The sequence below is a fragment of the Brachyhypopomus gauderio genome, chromosome 7 (assembly GCF_052324685.1).
Source record: "Brachyhypopomus gauderio isolate BG-103 chromosome 7, BGAUD_0.2, whole genome shotgun sequence".
Classification (NCBI taxonomy): domain Eukaryota; kingdom Metazoa; phylum Chordata; class Actinopteri; order Gymnotiformes; family Hypopomidae; genus Brachyhypopomus; species Brachyhypopomus gauderio.
The window spans coordinates 7,595,081-7,621,128 of NC_135217.1; the positions used below are offsets into that span (position 1 = coordinate 7,595,081).

The 26,048-nt window shown below is 46.0% G+C and overlaps 2 protein-coding genes across 3 annotated transcripts; both read right to left on the minus strand.

Moving 5' to 3' along the window:
* Nucleotides 1–746: 746 nt before the first annotated feature.
* Nucleotides 747–21,326, minus strand: LOC143518687 (MOB kinase activator 3B). The gene is made up of 4 exons (XM_077011361.1): nt 21,161–21,326; nt 12,788–13,396; nt 3,587–3,789; nt 747–2,030 (listed from the first exon to the last, which is right to left on the minus strand). The coding sequence occupies exons 2-4, from the start codon at nt 13,203–13,205 to the stop codon at nt 2,001–2,003; spliced, it is 651 nt and encodes a 216-aa protein (XP_076867476.1). The 5' UTR covers nt 13,206–13,396; nt 21,161–21,326; the 3' UTR covers nt 747–2,000.
* A 1,573-nt stretch (nt 21,327–22,899) lies between these two features.
* Nucleotides 22,900–25,589, minus strand: thap1 (THAP domain containing, apoptosis associated protein 1). 2 transcript variants are annotated; one of them, XM_077011366.1, is made up of 3 exons: nt 25,466–25,589; nt 24,793–24,988; nt 22,900–24,490 (listed from the first exon to the last, which is right to left on the minus strand). In XM_077011366.1, the coding sequence occupies exons 2-3, from the start codon at nt 24,940–24,942 to the stop codon at nt 24,059–24,061; spliced, it is 582 nt and encodes a 193-aa protein (XP_076867481.1). In that variant the 5' UTR covers nt 24,943–24,988; nt 25,466–25,589; the 3' UTR covers nt 22,900–24,058. The 2 variants fall into 2 exon arrangements, with proteins under 2 accessions (XP_076867481.1, XP_076867479.1); XM_077011364.1 differs by having other exon boundaries at nt 25,294–25,519.
* Nucleotides 25,590–26,048: the final 459 nt, after the last annotated feature.

Consider the following 26,048-nt stretch of genomic DNA (forward strand, 5'->3'; position numbering starts at 1 on the left):
TGGCGATCAACAGCGAGAGTTGTGGAGTTTCTGCAGGGTGCGGCAGGACGGGTCTTTACCCCCAGAGCGGAGCAACACGGAACCGTCGTGCCTTATATACAACAGATTAAGAATGTAAGATTACCCATCGCAAAATCACTTCTCTCAGCATACTTAAATCTGAGGGCCTAATCTGACTGCGAAAGAGCAGAGGGGTGTTCTTAAATACCGGAGAAGGGATTACGGCGTAATCTGAACACGTTCTTGTGAACCCTTCTGCTGAATCCACCACTGACCTGCAATCATGGAGAGTGTTTCTAATAAAGAGCTTATAGGAGAGACAGAGGAGATTTGGAGGTTCAAGACATAAATACTGGAGACGTCCAGTATGGAGCACGCGTGATAGAACATTAGTGCCTGGGACCACAAGCAAGATCTTTACAATAAACTGCTAAACACACACATTCACCTTAATCTTAATATGTACAAAAATATGGATGTATTTTTTTAAAGTTCTGTTTCTATCTACTTTTATCTTTGCTCTATAAACCTTAATTAAATTTTATCCCATCGACAGGCCGACTTGGTTTCTGTTCTTACTTGGAGTTTGAAATATTTTATTTTTCCAGCTTCTACTTCCGTGATCATTGTATTTCACAAGCGTTACAGTAACTGACGAAGGTGTCTGAACTGCTGCGAGGTGTTTGACGTTTCATGAAGTGTTATTCCAACATGAACTTTCAGTACAAGTATGACCTCACACGTCATTAAGCGGTTAGGAAATTAATTCCGAAATGCTGTTTATTATTTCAGTTGCTGAATGTACAAACTTAAAGATACACAGACTAAATACTAAACTGAAACTGACAATGGGAACATGAACAAGAAAATTATAGTTACAAAATGACAGAATACAAATAAAACCACCCAGCTGGAAGAATAACACCTAGCTTGCTGTAAGACAATGTCTTTTATCTAAAAAAACCCCAGCTGAATTAGTTCAGAGTTCAGCTGAATTAAACAGGAGGCTGATAGTGTCGTGTGGCACAACTGGTCACTATTGTGCTCGTGAACAGGAGTGCAGAGGAAATGACTGAATAGTGACAGTACAGTAAAAGAGAAGATGCACCTGAAACTGTAGTTTCTCTCTCTATCTTTCTCTCTATCTCCCTCTCTCTCTCTCTCTCTCTCATGCACACACAAAATTATCATTCCACACCAACATTTACTGCACTTAAAAATATTGAAAATGCACTGCAGAAGTGGATCAGCGAAAGTGAGGAAAAAGTGTCAAGAAAAACAGCCCAGCCACTGTTTCAGCTCTAAACCACAAACCCCAACTACAGCTCCACAGAACAGGACCCCTACCATTCAGATCGGATCTACAGCTGACCACTGCAAAATAAACCTAATGACATTAAAAAACATTCCACTTAGCATTTCATTGATGTTTAGTTAAAGAGAAAAATTTAGCATTTGGCTGTCTCTACATGCTTTAAATCATTTTAAGTACACATACAGTGTTATTGTAAGAGTTTTGTTTTAAAACGGGGGCTAAATCATTTATTCATAATGGTACTCTAGTAGAAATTAGGGAATTAAACCATGTATTATTGCTGATAAAATACAAATACCTCGACATTATGCATTGCAATTGCACTGTTACCTCATTTTATTATCGAATAGTGCACCTTTCTCAACCGCCTGGGTTGTTTTCTGGTTTAGATCGCCCCCTTGTGGACTATCCTGGCCACGCACTGATCGGTTGTGCTACTTTTCACCACAAAGTGGCGCTGTTGTGCTGAGCGAGCATTAGTGGACGTTAGCGTCCTCCACAGGTGTTCCTTGTATGGAGGCAAGCTGGGTTTGCTTTACGATTTCCTATGACAGCAGCAGTGTCCTCACAGTCCACGGGTCTTTTCTGGTGTTGCTGGGACATTCACAGCCACTTGCAACAAGCTGAATTCCCCACTGAGCAGAGTCTGTCACAGCAGTCCAACACGGGCCACGCCACGAGCTCCTCAGTGGCACATCCGTGATGTCATCTCCTTCTGGAACCCCAGACAAACAGGCATTAGTGGAGCAGGGCGCCCCCTGGTGGTACAACACGCAGGGCCGTTCTCTTATACGTGTGCGCCAAACACTACGGTATTATTTCTGAGTAACCTTGCCCAGAGGACCTTGCGATGTTTTTCAGAAACGTGATCCAACAAGAACAATATGTGCTTTGAAAGGATGCCCATGTTAACAACACACTTCAGGAGTTTTGTATCATAAAACATTTGATGTTAACATTTAATATTTTGACATTTCATGTGTATTATGTGCACTGTGTACCGAGGAGTGCTAATATAAGGGATTATGAGATTCCCTTAATCATGTGCATTTGCAGGTGGTGTTTGTGTTTGTTGGTAGGTGTTTCTCTAAGGAGTCTTTTGCCTCCATCTTCAGCAGAGCAACTACAAGCTGGTGCTACACCAGAGACAGTCCAACCTACAGAGGGTCGTGTTTACTCTCTCAAGGTTACAGACGTGTATTACATAATGTGTATTATGTGCATGTTGTAATAAGGAGTGCTAATATATCCTTTCCTACTCTAAAGGGCAGGTGGTGTTTGTGTTTGTGGTGGTGTTCCTCTAAGGAGATTTTGTGGAGGTCTTTCCTCCATCTCCAGCAGAGCAACTACAGGCTGCCGCTACATCAAAGAGATCAACCCAACCTACAGGGGGTCATGTTTACCCTTTCAAGATTACACACACACACACACACACGCACACGCACGCACGTGCACTGCACACACACACACACACACACACACACGCACGCACGCACGTGCACTGCACACACACACACACACACACACACACACACACACACACACACACACACACACACACACATATTCACACCTCGAAGATGAGACTAAATCCCATTTTTGTACAAAGTACCACTTGAGGGAAAAAACCAAAAAAGACATCTTTCAAAAACCTAAAACATACACTGGAGCTATTGATTTTTTGGACATGCCTTTGGGAGCCCATGCCACTTGGCATCATGGGGCCTGTAGTTTTGGCTCTTTTTCCAGCTACTTGTCTTTGGCAGGCCTGAGCTCCCCCCTCTGTCGTGAGGAGAGCTCCTGATGAGCAGCAGATAGAAATATTTCCTCCCTTACTACATAAGATTTTTCTCTCAAACTCAATATGTCATTTTATACATACAAATGTGTTTGCTCCAGAATTCAGTAAAGCTAATATTACAGTAACTGAATGAATGTTTAATTTTATACAAGTTTATAGTACTGAATGGCTTTCCTGGCTGTTTCCTGGTTGCAAACCCGTGTGTGTATGTGTGTGTGTGTGTGTGTGTGTGTGTGTGTGTGTGTGTGAGAGAGAGAGAGATGGAGGAAGGACATTCTAATGGACACTTTTTAGACTTCACAGTTTCCCATCATATTTTTGTAGCTGTTCAAGACTTTACAGGCTTCCCACCTGCTATTTCAACCACAAAAACTCCGTAGCCTGTGGGCAGTGACTCAATTCCTGGCTGTCATCATATGGGTGTAAACGGGAGTGAAACCCCACCCCCAGCCCCGCCCCCCGCTACCTACCAGCGGCTCCAGCTCCTTGCGGTCTATGAGGTTGAGTTCAGTGCAGAAGTAGTAGAAGTGTTTGTAGCATGTGTTGACATGAGCCTCCGCCCCCATCAGAATAATGCGGTCAAAGTGGTGGATGTAGACATGGACAAAAACCCTGAAGAGACGACACAGGATCTTCTTACAGATCTGGATGAAGTTCTTAGGGAAGGGGATTCCTGAGAGAGGGAGAGAAAGAGAGGGATAGAGAGAGAGAGAGAGAGAGAGAGAGAGAGGGGAATTCAGAGTTTTAGACTACTGGTAATCAATCAGTTACACACACCCCCAACTTACATGGGGTGGTTGGGTGACTCCTGGGGTTTCCAGCTACACTAAAACACGCCCCCTGTGAAACACCACACAGGTCCGCCTGCTTCTTCCTACTGTAACATCTCATCTCATCAGATCACAGCCAGGTGGGGCCAAGCAGCTGAGGAGCGGAAGTGAACGCACAGGCAGGCAGAGGCGGGGCTGGGGGAGGGGCTGGGGCAGGAGGAGGGGCTTGTGAGCAAGAGCTGGAAGCACCCTCCTCCAGGACTGGGACGGGTCTCGGCAGCACCAGCCTTCTGCACAAACAGGATGTGCCGTTAGTGCAGCCCCACCCGTGCCCACGCAGAAGGGAAACATCTTCACCGCCCAGGGTCACGCCAAGAAGGAGACGATGAAACACCGAGTCAGCAGCCCTTAGAAAAGTGTGTGTGTGTGGGTGTGTGTACCCTTCAGATGTTCTGACTTGGCCAGAGGCCTCCATAAGGGCAGATGTCTCCCTGAAGAAGTGGGCACTATTTGCGGCATTTCAGATGTTTCCTGCGTGGGCACCTTCACACTTAATCAACAGCGCTCATAGCACAGTGACGCTTTTACCCCACAACATCCAATCAGAACCTACAAGAGGCTACAAGAATCATCTGAGAGGGTTATTTCCATGGGAAGTAGTGGTGCATGTGCACTTTTGTGTGTTTGTGTGTAGGTAGGGAATGAAACTGTATTAGAGGCCATTGTCACTCAGACAAAAGCTCCTTCACTTCTGTATGAAACGGTCTCTGTGATCACACAGCTGAGCTCTCCACAAAGCCCTTCACTGTTCACCAGCACTGTGCGCTCACACGTATCCCGCTAAACCAACATATAAACACGCTGACATTTCCTCTGAAAGCACCTTGCCATGTTACGCAGATCCGAGAGCTCGAAAGGGCAAATGCGCAGCCTCGGGTTGTGTAGCGTGCTTAGCGCTAAATTGTAAAAGTGCTATGTGGTGAGACTGAAGACAGGCTTTATAGTGGGGACAACCACACTAACCAGGCAATCATTAGCATTAGCATCTGTGAGGGAATGGAGCTTAGACAGACGGTTTCAGCGAGGCCGGCCTGCCTGTGCCACTCAGGGCAAGATGGCAGTATCTGTATAACAGCCACGTCTGCATGTAAAGGCAAAGCTTCTCCCAGTGTGTGTGAGCTGAGTTGTCCCCTCAGCTCATAACTACAACACGTAAAAGAGTGAGAACTGTTTCTGAACTGAGTGAAATGACAAGCAAAGTGTGTCTGAACTGACGTTGAAGTGAATTCTAATTGTGTCAGAGCGGTTTCTAAACTGGCTGTGAGCTCGCCACCCCAGCACCTGTATGCTTGTCATCTGTTGAGCTGGATATGGACAGTGTTGATTGGACAGCAAAGTGTCCCCGTGAGGGACTGCACTGTACGTCAAAGGGATTGTTGTTGGGGAGCTGTTACTTTAATCTGCCATGGTAATCTTCCATGATACAGACAGACAGAGATTATTGTGCATGTGAATGCACAAGTATACATGTAAACACACACACACAGACACACACGCACGCACCTTTGCGTGGGCGCTAAGAAGTGACTGCCCACAGTTCTACTCTAAGTCAGACCGAGGGCATCCTCACGTTACTGTAGGGAGGTTGTGTGTTATCGTGGAAAGGTCATGACGCAGTCTGACTTGTACATAATAAGCACTTGTTTTAGCGCTCATCCTGGGGGGGGGGGGGGTACACTTTGAGTGACCTTGCAGCTTGTGAGATGAATTCATAGCACGATCACACTCTAAAGGTCACAGCAGAATGCATTTAAACCTCACATCAACTCTTAGGCAAATTCCTTTTCATCAGAATAAGGTCTTCATCTTTTCACCATGAATACGATGTTGTACAATGTCTGTTACACAAGTACAATATAAATAGGTTGAAGTTTTTTTTCTGCAACGAATAAATGCACAAGTATAGTTTGTGGGTAGTTTTACTGTTTTACTGTCAGAGGAAATGAGAGAGAAACAGAGAGGGTGGGAGAGAGAGAGAGAGAGAGAGAGAGAGAGAGCGAGAGAGAGCACAGGAGTACATGAGTGTACAGGAGTGTACAGGAGTGACAAGAGAGTGAAAGTATAAGAGGGTGTGAGGAAAAACAAACAGGAGTGGGTGCTGCTTAACATATCCTTCAACAGACATACTAACAGCACTGTGAACTACATTTCCCATAATCCTCCACAGCTCCTGGGCCCTCTGCTGAGTTAAGTGTTCTGAACAAGATTTGGGACTCAAATCATGAGTGAAAAATGGGACAGGCTCCCTTATGAAATATGAATCCACAAACCCAAATGTTTCAGATCAAGCCAAACGTGTTTACATTGTCACCGAGCTAAAACCACTAAAGTCTTCAGCCTCTTCTGTAATTCTATGTTGTCTTTTATTCTTATTAGTAGCTCTCTCACACACAAATACACAAATGTGTGTATGTGTTATATAGGCCATAAACCCTGTAGATCTGGGGTAGAGAGAGAGAGAATGAGAGAGAGAGCACTCTATAGCCTTTATTTCAGGGGAAAGGAGCTATTGACCCACTTTACACATCACTCACTGTAGGAGAATCCAGACCAGTATGTGTCAGGAATGTGGAGTCTGAGAGGCCTGGAGCATCTCACATCTGCCCTGCGATAGAGCAGGACACACAGGACATACAGGACAAACAGGACATTCAGGACATACACAAACCTTAAATCACTAGTCTATATGAATATCATCATCATACTGAAACATGTAACGCGGAGCTGTCTTGTGCATGAGGGGATCCCACTGCAGAATACTACAGTAATACTACAAATACCACAATACTACAGAATTAACCTTCAGCATTTCAACATAAAGAACTACAGGAGGAGGAGCCCATCTCAGGGCCAGACCCGCCCCTCCCGTCCCCCGCCCTGGGTTGGCAGGCTGAGGTAAACAGATGGTTGCGTGCATGTGTGTGGTTCTGTTTGTGTGCATATATCTGTGGACGTGGGTGTGTGTGTGTGTGTGTGTGTGTGCGAGTCTGTGAAGGTGGAGGCGAGGTGGTGGTGCCAGGGTGTCAGCGCCAAAAGGTGGCATGAACCCTCACCCTGATGACATGCTGGAGCAATACAATCAATCACTGTCCGGGTCTTCTGCTGGAGACGAGTGAGTGATGAAGTTTATCCACACTGTGCTGCTACCCTACATTCAGCCAAGCGCTCACACCACATCTGTCTCAGGAGGACTCCCACATTAGACTCTCTCTCATCTAAACTCCCACATTAGACTCTCTCCCATCTAAACTCCCACATTAGACTCTCTCTCATCTAAACTCCCACATTAGACTCTCTCCCATCTAAACTCCCACATTAGACTCTCTCTCATCTAAACTCCCACATTAGACTCTCTCCCATCTAAACTCCCACATTAGACTCTCTCTCATCTAAACTCCCACATTAGACTCTCTCTCATCTAAACTCCCACATTAGACTCTCTCTCATCTAAACTCCCACATTAGACTCTCTCTCATCTAAACTCCCACATTAGACTCTCTCTCATCTAAACTCCCACATTAGACTCTCTCCCATCTAAACTCCCACATTAGACTCTCTCTCATCTAAACTCCCACATTAGACTCTCTCCCATCTAAAGGGATCCTGCAGTCTTTAGTTTCTCATCATGAAAACCAAACAGCACTCCAAAATCTGAAAAAAAAACCTCTTGCAGTAAGGAAGCGATCAAAAGCCCATAAAACTCCGGTCAATCACATGCCATTTTAAAACTAAGACAGGCCAGATTGAAGCCAATTAGGACAGTAATGTCTCCAAAGGAGAGCCATGTGAAACAGCTGAGGACCAGTGCCTTGGGGTTGTAGAAATATGTGAGTTCAAACGTATTATGTACGTGTCAGTACGACAAGGCATCGTCACAAACATGCGGTAAGACAGTGACGAACAAGGAAGAAATAAAAGAGAGATGGAGATAAAGAGAGAAAGAACGTGACTTAGGCATTCAAGGATTCTTGTTCATGTGATAGATACTTAAGGTTTATGTACACTGGGGTCCTTGCTGGCATCATGTTTACAACGTACAACAGCTGAGACCATTCCCACGGGCCGACTTAGATTCTACTATGTCATCTAAGCCAAGTTTCATGTTTCAGTGGGTTCAAATATCTGTTGTTACACCTGGTGCGTGTGCTGGGCTGTAGGGGGCGTGGCCACTTTCATCCCGAGGCACGCCCGCTCTTACGTGCTGCTGATCTAAGGTCAGAGAAGTCAGAGCTCACAGATTAAGAGCTGCTTGTCAGTTGGCCAAACTGCTTATGTTGTGTCTTTACAGCTTATATGTCACTTATCCTCTTATATGTTCATATTTCTTGCTTTTTGATGCTTTTCATCAAAAGTATGAGAGGGTAAAGGGGGTGAGGAGAAAGACATGTCTGAACAGAAAGAAGAGGAATAAAGAGATGAGATCAACAGTTATTAAACCGTACAGCGGGGCACTGACACTCTGGCACAGATTTGGATCTGGAAACTTAACTGAACTTTTGCGATGAGCTCCTGCTTTTCATGGTTTTCATGGGAAACCGTGTTCAGACCAGTGTTTTGCAGGTAGTGGTCGCAGGTAGAAGCAATACAGAGTCCCTGTATCCTCGTCCGTATCTCTCTGAGCAAGCAACGTTTTTACTAACGTGCCTCTCTGGTTATTATATATAAAACTCAAAGGAAGGAACACATCTCCGTTCATCCCATAGCGAGACTTTACAGCTGTACTGTGGGATAAACCGCTCCTGTTATTCTCCTAACACGACCAAACCTTCTAGCTCATTCCTGCATTCCACAGGCTGGTAGCTTTGTGGGGCCCAAAAGAGGTCAAAGGTGAAACATGCCTCCACATGTCACGACACAGGAAGTCACATCCTGATAACCAGCAACTCTCCCATCTCCACCAGTGTCCCAAACCCTCTTCTGTCCTTTTGCCAGAACCCACACAGCCGGGCTCAGGTCAGAAGCTAAACTTCACTACCTAGAATTTACGAGCCAATAGAGCACAACAGAACACAATGTTCTGTAGTTTCTCTCTCTTTGACCTGAGTTATCTTTCCTCTTACACCACAGCATGAGAACAGCAGCTTCAACGGAGGTCATTTTGAACTCTGTAGATTAAAATGAGATTGTGGAGATGATTCTTCTCCATTAAGCTCCTAATTGCATTTGGTGTCTGACTCTTTCAACTCCATACTGCACACGTGGAAGACACTGAACTCATTGTGTGAGGGCAGCTCACGTGCTAGCTCGTGCTTGTGTGCTTCCACACAGTTTTGTAAAGTCCTCGTAGTGGTAGCTGGTGCAGAGGCGTTAAAGCCTTTCACGGGCAGCCGAGACCGATCTCTTCACTGAGATGTATACGCTATTAAACTGTAGGAGGAGAGAGTGAGAAGGACAGAGAGAAGGAGAGGGAGAGAGAGACAGGGCGAGACAGATGGACAGAGGACGAGATTGAGAGTAGGACAGAGAGGAGAGGGAGAGAAAGACAAAGGAAAAGAGAGAGAGGTGGAGCGAGAGGTCCCAGCACAGCCGATGTGTGTTGGAGGTGTGTGAAACAAGTGATGTAACAGGAATGTCAAAAATGAAGTGATAAACACAGGCATGAGAAAATCTCAGAGATGCGCTACTCTGTGTGATAAGGAACGCGTGAGACGACAATGTGGCACTACCACTTTCATAGGGGCACAGAGACAGAGAGACGGACATAGAGACAGAGAGAGACACAGATTGAGAGATAGAGACACAGAGACAGAGAGCTAAATGAGTGGGGTTTGATTTTGTGACTTCTGTATCAACTGGATGTGCGGAGCAGTACCAGTGTTATGTATTCAGGACAGAGGACCACTCACGGCACAGTGAAATGCAGGATTCACTCACCACTGAAAACCTCAGTTCACCTACCCTACCCCTTTCCTGAGATCACTTTTCTGTGTGTGTGTGTGTGTGTGTGTGTGTGTGTCTGTGTGTGTGTGTGTGTGAGAGAGAGAGAGAGAGAGAGCGAGAGAGAGAGAGAGAGAGAGACCCCAGCTTTAAATCCAATGCTTTAAATGTGTCAACGCACACACACACAGCAGAATATTCCAGTCTAAACCCTCCCTGCTGACTCACTAAGCGGTTTAAGTGTTTAGGACATGGTGATCCTACACGAGGGCTTAAAGTGCCACCTAAACAGAACCACAGAGATAAGCAGTGTTCAGGTGACAAGGACAGAGAAGCCCGGGGTCTCTCGGACCAGGACAGAGAAGCCCAGTACCTGTGACCTGTGGCTCTCTTTGTGTGCGGCCCACTCTGTACCTGTGTACAGGCCAAACTCACCAAAAAGGCCAAACCCCTGGAGCCCATCCAAACGTGTGTGGCTGTGTGTGACTGTGGTTCTGGTATGTGGCAGTGTATCTGATTTGTGGCTGTGTTTCCAGTATGTGGTTCTGGTCCTGATATGTGGCTGTGTTTAGTCACCTAGTTGTAAAGGGACAGAACAGCAGCATTAAACAGAAATGAAAAGTAAAAAAAGAGTAAAACTGAGGAGATGAGTGTGTGAAGAGAGGATAGGAGAAGAAGAGAGGATAGGAGGAGAGGAGAGGATAGGAGGAGAGGAGAGGAGGATGGGGAGTTCAGAGCTGGCCTCCCTGGGGAGCTGTTGGCTCTGAATAATTGACAGAGCATGTGTGATATTGTTACATGGTAGCCATACCTCACAGTCTCCGAGTGCGGTTCGGAGGGAAGTGGTGGGGTTGTGAAGGTGGTGTTGGGTTTGTGAGGGTGGTGGTGAGGATGTGAGGGTGGTGGTGAGGTTGTGAGGGTGGTGGTGAGGTTGTGAGGGTGGTGTTGGGTTTGTGAGGGTGGTGGTGAGGTTGTGAGGGTGGTGGTGAGGTTGTGAGGGTGGTGGTGGGGTTGTGAAGGTGGTGTTGGGTTTGTGAGGGTGGTGGTGAGGATGTGAGGGTGGTGGTGAGGTTGTGAGGGTGGTGGTGGGGTTGTGAGGGTGGTGTTGGGTTTGTGAGGGTGGTGGTGAGGTTGTGAGGGTGGTGGTGGGATTGTGAAGGTGGTGTTGGGTTTGTGAGGGTGGTGGTGAGGATGTGAGGGTGGTGGTGAGGATGTGAGGGTGGTGGTGAGGTTGTGAGGGTGGTGGTGGGGTTGTGAGGGTGGTGGTGGGGTTGTGAGGGTGGTGGTGAGGTTGTGAGGGTGGTGTTGGGTTTGTGAGGGTGGTGGTGGAATTGTGAAGGTGGTGGTGGGGTTGTGAGGGTGGTGGTGGGGTTGTGAGGGTGGTGGTGAGGTTGTGAGGTGGTGGTGAGGTTGTGAGGGTGGTGTTGGGTTTGTGAGGGTGGTGGTGAGGTTGTGAGGTGGTGGTGGGGTTGTGAGGGTGGTGTTGGGTTTGTGAGGGTGGCGGTGGGTTTTTGAGGGTGGTGGTGAGGTTGTGAGGGTGGTGGTGGGGTTGTGAAGGTGGTTTTGGCTTTGTGAGGGTGGTGGTGAGGATGTGAGGGTGGTGGTGAGGTTGTGAGGGTGGTGGTGAGGCTGTGAGGGTGGTGTTGGGTTTGTGAGGGTGGTGGTGAGGTTGTGAGGGTGGTGGTGAGGTTGTGAGGGTGGTGTTGGGTTTGTGAGGGTGGTGGTGAGGTTGTGAGGGTGGTGTTGGGTTTGTGAAGGTGGTGGTGAGGTTGTGAGGGTGGTGGTGAGGTTGTGAGGGTGGTGTTGGGTTTGTGAAGGTGGTGGTGAGGTTGTGAGGGTGGTGGTGAGGTTGTGAGGGTGGTGTTGGGTTTGTGAGGGTGGTAGTGAGGTTGTGAGGGTGCTGGTGAGGTTGTGCTACTCATCAGAGTTTTTCTGTAACGGATTTAACCTCAGGGATTAGAATTAAAATGTCAAATACTCTCTTCTCTCTCACGGAGACACTGACAGCAAATGAAAAAAGATTTTTAAAAGTGTTTCCTCCAAAGCCACAAAAACAACAGAAGAGACCTGTGGCGCTGTCTTCTGTCCTCGTGGCCTGAGAGAAAATCTGCTTGGATCAGAAAGAAAGCTGTAAGGAAGTGAATTTGATCTCTTGCTCATAAACGAGGACAAGCAGCATGACAGGTTTATCCTCCCTCTTTCTCTCTCTCTGTCTCTCTCTCTATCTATTGTCTCTTCCTCTTTCTCTATCCTTTCATCTTCACTTGCTGCATTTCATTCTCTTTTGCGTTTTTGTAAATTTAATGCACAGGTATCACAAGTGATCTTATGACCAGTGTTCAGTCAAGACTATTTTAAGGCCAGACAGAAGAAGGTAAACAGGACCAACAGGTGTGACGGTCTAAATCACAGGTGTGTCCTGTTTCTGCCGGGCCTCTGAAGGTACTGATGTCCAGATGTCTGGCCTGGTCTTTTGTGTCAGAGATGACATGTCATCCCTCGCTTTACAAAGTGCCCTGAGATGGCTGGAAGTGAATTAGAGGGCTGTAAGATGCCTCTGATGTGTGTGTGTGTGTGTGTGTGTGTGTGTGTGTGTGTGTGTGTGTGTGTGTGTGCACCACTGCCAGAACTGATATTTAAAGCTGACATATTTACCATATTTGGAAACAGGCTCTACATTCCCGCTACAGGTGGGGGGATTATTAGGGCCTGTCTGCAGTGTTGTTTTATACTGCCTGAATCAGATGTAATCAACGCAGAGTATGTGTGATAATCTAAGAATAATTAATGCAGGAGGGATGTCAGTCATTACAGTGCAGCTGTAGTCTGCAATAATCTGTAATAATCCATAAAATCCATTTAAAAATAGTCTACATGCAAGGTCTGTTTATTTCTGCCTTCACAAATGATCACTTCACTGCAAAACCCAGCGCATCTTTGCGGTCGTGCGTCACGAGGGCTCACCTATGCTGGTGGGGAAGATGTTCTCGTTGTTGATCTGCACCTCGATCCAATCCATCAGTAGGTTCATGTACTGGGGAGCGGGCAGGGCTGTGGGCTTCTTGTACTTGTTCTCATCCTGCCAGCGGTACTCGTAGCGCGGGCCTCCCGACATGACGGGGCAGCTCTTCTCCGTGCAGAAGTCGCACATGGTGCCGTAGATGAGGTTGATGCGGTTGAAGAAGTCCACCACGTGCACGGCCACCCAGTCGTTGGGGTCCTCGCCCGGCGGCAGCTGCACGGCGGCCCGGAGGTCCACGCCCGCGTGGAGCGTGGCCTGGGCCCGCTTGTGCAGCTCGAAGCGCTGCGTGCCCGGCTCGAACCTGCGCTTGGGCCGGAAGGTCTTGTCCTTGTTGAAGACCTGCTTTAGGCCGATGGACATGGTGGCCGGGGTGGAGGAGGGAGGGGTGGAGAGAGGGATGGAGAGATGGAGGATGGTGGAAGGGGGGAGGGAGAGGAGTGGAGGAGTCTCAGGAGGCGTGTGGGCGCTGGGGAGCGGGCGGTGGCGACGGTTGGGGGTGACTGGTGGGTTCCTCAGTGGGCGGTGGACCTCAGCTTCGCTGCCATGTTCTCCTGGAAGGATGAGAGAAAAACCATCATTCGCCGTCGCTGTGCGGACGAGTTTGGCGGGCGCGTGCGTAGGACTGAGTGACAGCCCTGGCCTCCTGTGTCCAAAAGTAGAACATATCACCTGGGGCAGGTAAAAATCACCTGGGGCAGGTAAAAATCACCTGGGGCAGGTAAAAATCACCTGGGGCAGTTAAACAACAGCCTGCAGGATCTCAAGCACTCCAGCTGCACCAGTCCCAGTCAAGCCAGGACAAGACAGCAGTGCAACACAAGCCACATTATTAGCACAGGCGAGACGGAGCGAGCCCTACACGCCCTGCAGCGCCCTGAGGGAGGCGTTTACACCGCACCTCCCCAACACTGGAGCAGCGGGAACAGGACGCTGCACGGGTGCCTCTGCTGAGAAAGGGTGGGAGCACGAGTTTGGTTTCATTTGTGTTGTCATGGGTTCAAACAGAAGGTTTGCTCATTCGTAAAAGGATTATAACGTCAACCTTCCTCCAGGGAAAATTTAGGCGTTTTTTTAACAGATAAATATATCACAAGTGTAAAAACTAGAACGCAAAAATCCCACTAAGAGCAGATTTAGGATAATTATCCTCCAGTTAAAGTACCCAATTCTCTCACTGATCACTTCATGTTAGTAAAGGTCTTAACAGAAGCCAGCATATGCGCTCTGCTAGTGTGTACTGTAAATATCTTAAATATCATGTACAAACGTCTCTATTTACTATAAAACAAGAGTTTATGAAGTCACGTTTATGAAGGTTACGTGTCTATTTCTCTCATATGCTTGAGGGACTGAGCAGGTCTGGCGTCCAGAGCAGGTTTGCGTCAGAACAGTGTGATGGTGGCCGTGCTCAGCGCAGGCAGATCGCTCCCAGGTACGAGAAGTTGAGTTCTCACGGTGGGAAGGGCCATACAGGCCACAACAATCCTCACTAAAGCCTCATTAGAGATAATGACTGTTTTGATCACTTTCAGGGGGTTGTTGGAGAACCCGTCACTTTCCGAGAAAGACTTCAGTGGCGGCTAATGACAAACATCCCCTCCCTTCATTTAGAAGGGGAAATGAGAGCTAAAGAGTAACATGGAAGTGCAATGATGGGTGGAGAACAGGTGGAGAACTGATGGAGAACGTTGCTGATCTGTATAACCACTTACACTCCACAGACCGTGGGTCCAGGGTCCTGTTCCTCACACTTTTAACCATGTACCTTTCATATTAGTTTCAATGACATCATTGTATAATTCACTGTAGCTAACAAGTCTGGAGTTTATGCAATATATAAACAAAGCTGTGACCACAACTGGGATTATTTTTGCTCGATCCTCTTGACCTTCTACTTGTCTTTGATGTCCTTGACCTTCAGGTTAAACCAGAAGAGGCTTAGGAAAGAAAACAAGAGGCTTACCAAGTAAAATAAGAGCCTTAACCAGTTAAACAAGATGCTTGACCAGAACAACAAACCCACAGCTATTCCAGAAACAGTACCCCCATTCACAGGCTCTTTCAAGTCCCTTCCAAGGATGTATTTTCATAAGGAGTTCAGAACATTTCAGTACTCCAAAGTCTCCCTACCAGCGTCTGGAAATGTGAGAAAGAGTTCTGTTGTCCAGTAGTCTGCACGCTGGTCAACACACAGTGCTACACACTGAGCTCTGCAGTGGCGCAAAAAGGGGGCATGGGGCGCATAGGGGCGCTGCACTAGAGGGGGTGCCAAATCGATGAGATATAATACTGAATTTGTGTCCATCTTACGTTCGACACCCCCCCCGTCAACAACTTCAGTTCGGGGGGCGCCGATAGTATGTTTGCATACACCTCAGAAAGTAAGTAATTGCACCCCTGGAGCTCTGTACCAACGCCACGGAGGTCTTTGGTCTCTATGGTTGTTTTCATTTTAATTTAGATTTATGTAGACTATCAGCCCTTATTGACACTTACTGACAGTACAGGCCTGCTGAATACCCACCTTAGGCACTGTACGTCCTTAAGAAATAAAACCAATCAACCAGGAGAAAGAAACAAGCTGAGAAATATGAAACATGAGAGGATTTCAGAAGCTTGCAGTGATAACAGTGCTGGTGAAGGTGGATTTCTGCATCTGGCTTGATTCTGGCTGGCTGGTGGCTAATGATCAGAGAAGGGCGTGGACGAGAACGTGGATCAAAGGTCAAACTCAGCATGAGAGAGACCAAGGTGTGTGGCGCTCTGTGTGGGTGGGTTTGTGTGGGCGGGGTGTGGAGCTCTGTGTGGGTGGGTTTGTGTGGGCGGGGTGTGGAGCTCTGTGTGGGTGGGGTTGTGTGGGCGGGGTCTATCCTATCATGCAGAAACCACTCTGCAACCCTTGCCCCAGTTCAGTTCTCTCACTGATTTACAGGATTAATAGGGAAAGACAAAGCCCTGGTTGATGGCTGGATTCTAAACCGCACTGTAAAACCTGGTGGCTTGCAAAGACAAAGTACAAACTACCATTACAGCCCTTATGAAGTGCAAAATTAATTTCTGCTTCTTACATTTTAAGTGTGAACTAATTATGCTAAGGAAAAACAGACTAAAATAAATTCACTTAAATGAGTTGTAATGAGTTTTACAGCGTGTGGCCTTGTAGCACTCCAAGCTATTATTTGCAATCCTATTAGTTACAGAGAAAACAATTATCAGGTGTTTGGCATTAAACATGTAATATACATAACCGATCCAAAAAATCTGGGATGATCCTTGAGATGTGGAGACTACAGCCTGATTCAGGAAGTGTTAAAGCCATGCTAATGCGCATGATGGACTCTGCTGTCCATCAGAACAGAACATGGTTTTTTCTGCTCTTTCTTCACTCAGTCGTTGGCACTACTCCCTATCCAGAGCTCTAGAATATTCACACAGAGCTCTAGAATCATTACAAAGAGCTCTTGAGCGTTCACAAAAAAGCTCTGGAATGTTTTACACAGAGCTCTGATATATTGACACTACGCTATGGAATGTTCACACAAAGCTCTGTTATAGTCATACAGAGCTCTGGCATATTTACACTACTCTCTGGAATGTTCCACACAGTTCTGGAATATTCAAACAATGTTCTGGAATACCTGCACTGAGCTCTGGAATATGTACGGAGCTCTACAATATTCACACAGAGCGAAACGAGTGACTATTGAAACCATCGCACCTCCGACACAGTGTTATGCTGTAAAGTCTGACTTCTGAGTAAACAAGACAGACGCTCGTTAACTATTGTGGAGACTCAGTCAAGCCAATCAACCAGAACCGTGGGGCTAAAGGCAGCATGCTGAATGCTTTGAGTCCTGAGGCTGGTGAACTGCAGCTGTATCCGTGAGAACACACACTACTGGGAAAATCATGGGGTCTGCACGCCATTTTTCTTTAGCGGAACACTGGCCTGGTTATACTGGGTGTAGCCAATGCTTCGTAGCACTCCGTACCACAACTAGCATTTACAGCAGATTCACAGCTTTTCAGAGGTCAGGCTTAAGTTGTTAATTAAAGGCCACATTTTGAACCTGCTTACTAGTTATCCCACTGAATACGGCCATTAAAACATTTCACAAAATTAGCACTGATGCTATTAACACTACATTAGCAGTGAGTCTGGCATGTGCTATTATGTTCACAGAAAAAAGCAGCAACTTAAGGAGCCCCCCAAAAGAACCCAGCAACTAACAGACACTAACATTACCAATGGGGAAAGTATTGATTCAGTTATCAATTTTGAGCACAGTGATTCTTAAACCAACATGCTGAATGAAGCTTGAAGTGTTCATCAAAGGCTCTGGGTTTCTTGCTCGGTTTTGACTCTGAAAGGGACACCATTCACATGCAGAAAGAGCTGCAACTTCCATGGAAAGCTATAAAAATTCCTCAACAATCTCCCCCAGGCTGCAACCTACACACAGTCCTCGAAATGCGACCCCTACGGTGGCACCCAGCTGAGATGGAGGGAGGACACACACACACACACACACACACACACACGGGTTGTAAATGTCCTTGGTAGCTGTGTGAAGCTGCTATCTGTCTGCACTACACGATGTGGGTGTGTGTCTGCGTGAGCGCATGCGGGTGTATGTGTGCGTGTGTGTGTGTGTGCGTGTGTGTGTGTGGGCGTGTGTGTGTGTGTGTGTGTGTGTTAGTGGTAGGGTGTGTATGTAGGTTTTGTAAAGGCGGAAGCTCCACAGGCTTTATGAGAGCCACACAGAGAGCCACTTCATCCCCACATCATCAGCTGTGCATGTCACAGCAGGCGCTCAGGCGTCTGACTGCATCAGTACAAGACTGCGCTCACGTCAGCTGGTAAACTCTCCACTGAAGGTCTCTTCTGTATCATAACATTAAGAGGCTGATCTGAGATCAGTCAGATTCCGTTTTCTGAATGGGGAAGATCCTTATAGGACAGTGAAGAAGACGCTGCAACAAGTTTGTTGTTCTGTTGTTTTTGTTGATTGTGGATACAGGTGAACAGATGCACTCACTGAAATGTCTGATCATACACTTTCATTTCAGTTCACACCAATGGCAGTAAAGTATTCCTTAGCTTAAAGGCTTAAATAAGCTGTTCTATTTTATTTCTACATTACCTATACAACATTAGTCTAATTTTAAACTAAGTTTAAACACAGGAAGCCATTATTTTAATGGAACACTCAAATTGAAATAAAAAGTAATGTCATAGAAACCGGTAAACCAGGAAGAGAAGTTAAAAAAATAGATGAGAGAGAGAGAGCGAGAGGGAGAAAGAGAACAAGAGAGATAGACAGATAGACCAGAGAACAGGAAGAAGCAAGTGACATCCTGAAATATCACATAGCCGCAGTTTATGACAATATGGGGCCATCTGGTCCAGTGATCAAAGCCAAGTCCTGCACTACCACCACGCAGGTCTGTGGGAAAAGCGTCCGGCAGCAGGGTGGTCTGGGTCTCTGGCCCAGCGGAACTGCTCCAGCACCATTCCCTGGCTATCCAACATGGATCATGTCTGCCTAACAAAGAGTTTGGAAACATTGGGCAGACGGAACCTAAGTTCACGTCAACAGCAGGCTTGGACGGTGGCCTGCGAGGGTCAATAAACAGTGCTGCATTAGCTGAGAGAGGTGCTGCAAGACATCCAGCAAGAACCGATGGAATGTCAGCTTGCTTTAGTTGTGGAAGAGTTCAGTGCTGGATTACATGGTATGAGAGACCTGTTTGCTGCAGTGTATTAGCCTAATGCCAGATGCCTTCAGTAAATCCTTCCCTCTGGTGTTATGACCACATGCACACACACACACACACACACACACACACACTCACGCACGCACACACACGTGCCCTGGCCTCTCTCTGCCACACTGACTGTTCCAGATGGGAGAAATACAGCCAGGGTCTGCTCCCAGCTACAAGGCAGTTAGGGAGGTCCAAGCTGAGGAAGAAGTTGCTGGGTGGGATGGAAGGGGCTGAGTGTAGTGTTTATGGGCGGAGTCTAGTGTTTATGGGCGGAGTCTGGTGTTTATGGGTGGAATATGGGGTTAGGGGCCGAGTGTGGACCGTAGGTGCTGCTAATCAGAGCATTAGCATGCAGTTTGAATGCAGTGGCTCTGAGACACAGCAACTGAGTCAATCAGAATTGTGAATGTTGAACTCATTCATGGCCCTTGATTATAAGAGGCCCAGACCAGTAGACACATGAAGCCTGAGGCACTATCTGTCTGACATGGGCCAATCTCAGCAAACAGCACGAGAGAGACAGGAAGGACAGCATTGTGCTTTAGGACAATCTGGGACAGGAACACTTGTCTTAGTATCAGCACAATCCTTCATTCAAAATGCCTAAGTTATTAAAGGTGATTCACGTTCTGCTCACGCATCTGTCAAATGTTTGAGATGTTTGTTGTAATTGCTGTTGTAATCTGTTGTTTCTGGAGCACCAGAGGTTGGGGCTTCGGTTGGAGATTGATGAGTCATTCAGTCTTCAAAGTGAATTAAAAGCGAGAGGGAATCTTGCCGCCACTAATGGTGACAGATTGCGGCAGGCCTGTCCCGCTGTTCATAACATTAATGTTTATTTGTGTATTCCAATCTGTTTGTTTTGGAAACGTTTGTGCTGCCATCCCTTGCTCTCAAAACCAAACTCATCTTGAAGTCTTTATCTATGAAGTAACAAGGGCAGAAATGCCATCGGTCATCTTAAAGTCTGCTGTCTGGTCTGTCCAACCATGCTGCAACTGCAAAGCTCAAACCATTTAACCTTAAATAAGCTTAAACAAACGCCTTGCTCCTCACAACAAAACAAACGAGGATGTCTCTACAGCTGGAGAGCTGAGACATTGTTCACTTGTAGGAGAGAGAATGAAAGTTTGTCAAACTGTAATTGTGAAACTAGAGTAAATACGAGTAAAAACACGACTCACGGCCATGAAACGACCTCCAATGACCCTATTCTGCCTCAAAGTATATGTCCCATGTCATAACCCACATGTCCCTCTGTAACTACTCACCACCATGCTAAACCTTTTGTACTTTTAACTACCAGATTTCTATTTGAGCTCAATGCAGCGGCAATCTGGGTCGTAACTTTCGTAAAACTCTTGTTTTAAAAATAACTCGCCGACCACCTGCTTTAAAACTGCAACATCTGTTTCCGCTGTTCTTACTATCCTCTTTGGACCGGGGCTGGTTGCCCTTTCAAACACCCCGTCTAGAAGCACATCTTCCTCTCGGTCCATTTAAACCGCGCAGCTGCTGCTCACACTGCGGATATGGCGGTGCTGCCCGGTGTGATAACGTGCAGTGTCTGTGAGAGGGACACCATGGGTTTACTTCAGGCCAACCTGTACTGCCAGCTACATTTGTACAAATAAACTAGTCTTGAATTCACCAGAAGCAACAGAGATTTCTGATCAAATCTAAAAACCAGACTGTTTACTACTCGAAAGTGGTGAGGACTAAGATCGTTCTTCTCAATGGAGGACAGATGTGATTACTGTGACTCCTGCATTAGTCACTGATGTTACTCCTGACCTCGTAATTCGCTGTTCCAGCGTTTCCCTCGGGCCATCAGTGAGTAAGCGATGAACGACACTAACTCTACTCACATACGTACATTGAGCTACTTCCAAAGATGTTACATAGCAGAACATGACTGATTTATGGCTGCTGTCTAGAACCCAGGCGATGAAGCTACACACCCGGAGCCAGAACTCTTTCTGGAGGGAGCTGATACTACGAGCATCTGGATGACACAGGATGTTTTGAAGCGCCTTCAACAAATGCGAAATTGCCACAATACAGACAAACGAGTTACTCCTATTCAGATTTCTACAGAACTTTAGTGCCGTCTATTAATTAAGTCAAAGTGATTTTATCATTAGGATGAATGAGAGTTGTGGCTAACTTTTAAAAAATCCAAAACAACGTTGCGTAATAGGAATCCTAAATATCCCGCGGTAACCCAAAGAACCTCTAATACGGGACAGCTGACCAAACTATGGTCTTTCCAAAGCCACAACACATGCATTAGCTCAAACAGTCTTACATTTACTGGTCAGCGCATAAAACTCTCCAAAACATCAGTGTCGTGGTTGTAATAACGACTCATCTTCCTTCACTTCAGTCCAGGCTGAACGTGGTGATCCAGAACACCAAAACACGCGCGCGCGTTTACACAATACGCTTCACAACAGTCGCGTGCAAAACATTCAACAACAATCATGTATGTATTGCCATATATTTTTTTGCAAAACTACTGAACAATTTACTCTGCTCTTACTTACTTTTGTTGTACTTTATCAAACGCTGTTTTGTCCCGTATGGAAACCCCTCACGCCGTATGAATCCCGTTTTGCCATCTACGCCACCTACATGACCAAGTAGATCACAGCGGAGCAGCCAATAGGCGCGCTCCCCGAAAAGAAGTGACCACAGTGAGGTAAGAGATGGCGAGAGGTGGAACATCTGTGAAGTTAATACGCATTCTTCATATTTTTTACAGCGCACCTTTCAAAAGACGAGCATAAAAGACAAATAATGATGCCTTTAAATGATGCGTTGTTATAATAAACAAACTCCAAAAGGTTTGATCACAGTGCCTCCTCGTGGCGATCTGTCGTTTTATTTTTTTAAACACTAATGTAACCTATTTGGACATTGCGTTCAAATATTAAGTCAGCAGATACAGAACTGAATATATATCAGTACATATATATATATATATATATATATATATATATATATATATATATATATATATATATATATATATATGTATGTATATCAGTGTGTATATATATATATATATATATGCTGATACGGGAAAATTTCTTGCATTGTGTTATTGTAAATTGACTTATAATCGTCTATTGTATGTAATTACAACTAATTTGCGCATTTTTAAAAATCGATAATGATCCCTGATAGTGCAGACTGAGTTACACGTAGTTTATAGCGTCGACACTGGCATCGTTTCAATTTGGAATTGAGCGTTTAATGAATGTCAGAGAATGAGGCAAATGTCTGATATGTAAACAAAGATGCAAAACAAAACAAATGACTGTAGTATGTGTGCGGTTACATAGCATCATATAACTGACATTACAGTAGCCAAATAAAAAAAACACAAATCAAAGACACTTCATAAAAAATGAGCTACGTAGCTAAAACATCTACGTTTTGGAGCTGGAGAAAAAGAGGACATGCTGAACACAGTGACGAGCACAGAGAGGATGGCACAGGCTGAGAGACCTGACCCACACGCACAGACCTCCACACGCAGCCCAAACAAAGCTGCATGAGGGGAACAGAAAGAGTATGAAGTGAGAGAGAGAGAGAGAGCGAGAGCGAGAGAGAGAGAGAGAGAGATGCAGGATGTAAGAGAAAGATAAAGACAAGAGTCAAATGAGGTCAACAGTGGTAGAGGACAACCAGCTATCAACATTCACTGAATAATACATTCACTCCTCCCATTCCTCACTGCCTAACCGGGGCTCTGCTGAGTGGTTGTTTCGTGTTGTGCCGTTTATTTCATGCGTTTGTCCCGTTGCAGGAAACGACGAAGGCTGCAAAACAAAACAGCAAACGTGTGCCCTTTAGCCCGGGCTCCTGCTGCTGCTGCGGTCAGATGCTGTAGGGTGTCCTGGTTTGTAGTGGAGCTCACACACTGCTACAAACGAGCAGAGTGTGAACTGTTCTTTATTAAAGCACCTGTTGCAGTCACCCCTACAAATGTTCTATTTTGTTTTTAATCCACACTCGTGCACCTTCAGACCGTTTTCACAACAGAAAGCGCCACGTAGAACCAGCCCGTGAGCAGTGACTGCAAGCGCTGGTGTGGAAAGGAGCGACGGTACACGACCTCCACCAGGAAGGAGAGGGCTGCAGAGCTATTGGAGAGAGCCCGCACGCCGCTATGGTAACGGCGTCTCAAAACAAGAGACTCGACCAAAGACGTCACAGTCATTTCTGTGGTCATAGATTCGCATGAGACAAGGACAGGATGAGAAACACCAACGCATCATTAATCTCATTCGTTTTATATTGAAAATCAGTTCAGGGACTGAACTGCAATTATAAGGCAGCTATGATTCAGCCAACAACTCAGTCTTGCCAAAGATCAAGTATAGTTTTTTTCTTCTTCTGAATATATGGCTTCCATTAATTTAATTATTACTGTTTAGGGAACAATAAATAAGCTAACAAGAGATAATACACAATCACATGAGAAGCCCTTTCAAAAGGAACATGATGTCAGATCTACATAATTGTGTTGTCAGGTGCTCCAGTTTGGTCAGCTAATGATGGCTTTCCTTGAAAAGTTTGTCTACGGTCCATGAACCGTCCTTCGCCAAAACAGACACGCAAGGGAAATCCGGAGTTTGATTCTTTCATTCTGGATGAAAAGTGCTCTGTCATTGCGCTCGATTCAGGTCCACCAAGGAACGAAACGTCCTATGGTCAGTTTTGAAGAATCAGTCCGTAATTAAAGAAATTATTAACAAAGGAAATACACAAAACAACTTCACATTTGTTTGAATCGGCACTCAAGATTTTGGAATACAACATCACAAATCTCCCCAGCTTACTGGAAAATGAATGCCACAAAAGAAATATTTAAATCTATTGTTCAAGTATTTTAGCCCTAAAATCAAACAGCACTTGGATAAGGAAAACCTGCTTATCACAGACAACAATAATAGGTCACTCGGCATATGCTAATAATAATAATGACGACCAGTGCTAGAGGCCTAGCCCTAGCAATAAAATCTTGGGAACTTTCAGAGGGGGAAAAAAAAACCCTTTAGTACAGTAGGTCCGTAGAGTAACGCCTGCTATGTAGTTGACGGAAAAATGTTACTGTGCAAATAAAACGTGCCCCAAGTGTTCAATTACTGCAAGAAGACTTGTACAAGCTAAAGAACCACCACAATGACCCATTCATAACTGAACTCAACATGTATAGTATACATTATAGTGATAATGAAAGTGACCACTTACACACCCCCCCCCAGGCTGGACATGTATTCTTGCATCTAAACGTAACCCAACCCCAACAAGAAGAGGGAAGTAAAATAAAAAATGTAAAAAAGCAAAATTCCAAACAAATGTCTCTTCGGTACAGTATTTTTTTGTGCAGTGCCAAAACACCCCCCCTCCCCACACCACCACCACGACTCCAGTCACAATCCATCGATGGTGTCAATTTTGAGGACGTTGAAGAGTTCTTTGGGCAGGATGACGTAGCTCTCCCCGAGCGGCAGGCCCTTGCCGGCCCTGGGCAGCTCACCCGCGGCGCGTAGGCGCTCCAGCTGTCGTTCCTGCCGCCGGCATTTCTGCCGCACAGTCTTCAGCTTCTTGCGCAGCCGCTCCAACTGCTCCTCGAGCTGCTCGATACGTTTCTTCTGCTGCACCGTGTCCTCCGCCGTGTAGTTGTGGTCGCAGGAGATGAACGCGCTGGGCTGGTGTTCCGGGTTCTCCTCTCCCAGGATGGCGGTTGGGGACAGGGCCAAGGTGGGGACGGAGGTCAGGGTAGGAGCAGGGTCAGAGGCATGTAGAATCTCGGCCTCTTGTGCGTCTGGGTTGGATCGGTTCAAAGGGAAGTCCGTCTCCGTCTAGAAGACAATGGCAAATATTTGGGAAAAGCCAGAATTCACTGTGGCTTTCAAAATGACCAAGTGATGAGACTATACTTAAGAGCATGCAGTCCTGGACTTTAAACTGACTGTGTAAAACTAGCACTACCTAGTAAATGGGGTTTTCTGATTATTAATTCAGAAAAGTATGAATCAGTTACAAAAAAAAACCACTTAAGACACTATTATGTAAATAATCCGTGAAGGAAAGTAAAGACAACCTACAAACACACATCTGTGCTCTGTCTGGATGTTCATGGAATGAGACATGCTTTCGTTACCTTCATATGTAACTTATTGAAACTGAAGAGAGAAGGCACGGCGTTCTCCTTAAGGACCCGGTTGTTACACTCCCGTTTAAAGCAGTCTTTGGTAAAGTGCTGCGAACAGATGTTGCTGTATTTCGTAGGTTTGAAGTTGCTTCTCTTCATCGCTGCTACCCATTTTCCGCAGACATCAGGTCTCGCCAGAGGGAACCTACAACATGGACAACATGGCAACAGCTGAGCCTTATAACTCAACATCTAACGACCAAGCTGTCAACACATTGAGCTAGCTGGTTAATTAAAGAATAAACACGTGCAGGTAATTAACTAGCTAGGTTAACTTGGACACATTGGAGCATGTAAACCATGTTAAACACTCCTAGACCAAAGTGTTGAGGAAGCTCCTGGCGAGTAAAGACACGGTGTACTAGGTGCTGTCGGAGAGACGGTTGGCCATCTTCCGTTCCTCGCTCCGCCACCTCGAGTCAGTCGAGACGCCGCGAAGTTGGGACTTACTTGTGAAATGAAATGTTCTTATCTTTGTGATATCTGTTTTTACATCCGTATGCGGAACAAGACTGCACCATTGTTTGAACCGCACTGAAGAATCAGCGGTCTTAAAAAAAGAGGGAGGGGGGGTCAGTCGAAGAGGGTGTCCGTTCCCGTGGTTAGGTCGCCAGCTAGCTACCTGGAATCATTTATCTGTCCTCTCTTGAAGATCCCTCACCAGCCTCCAAGATGGCGGAAACGGCTTCGTGTCTGATCACGTGATCGCGCGCCTCCAATCTCATTGGCGCGCTGCTGGGGGGGGGATCTCTCCGCTTTGTTGTGACGTGCGTGTGCTCGTGAAATAAATCCAGTCGCTGTTGTCGCGCAGATTACGCTGATGACTGCTAAATATTTTAGTGGTTTTAATTATTTATTGATTCGTTTTGAATCTGATTTGGCTTGATTGTTTTAAAAAACGTATAACAAGTGATTTTTTTTTCGCTTAGCTGAATCAACATGAGTAACTTTGTCGCTTGTAATGTCTGTAGACTGTTGTTTCCACAGAGGTCCACATTTCAACTGTCAAGCATTAATTGTAACGTCCACATAAGCATAGTATCATAATGGCCATGCATTTTAAACGACTACATTCCTAGATAATACAGGAGACATTGTGGCTTGTTGTATGGCTGGTGGTTTTGTGATTGTGGTGTAAGCAGGAAGTTTACATAGGCTACAAACTTGAACCGGAAACTTGGTGTACTAGCGTCACGTCTGACAGC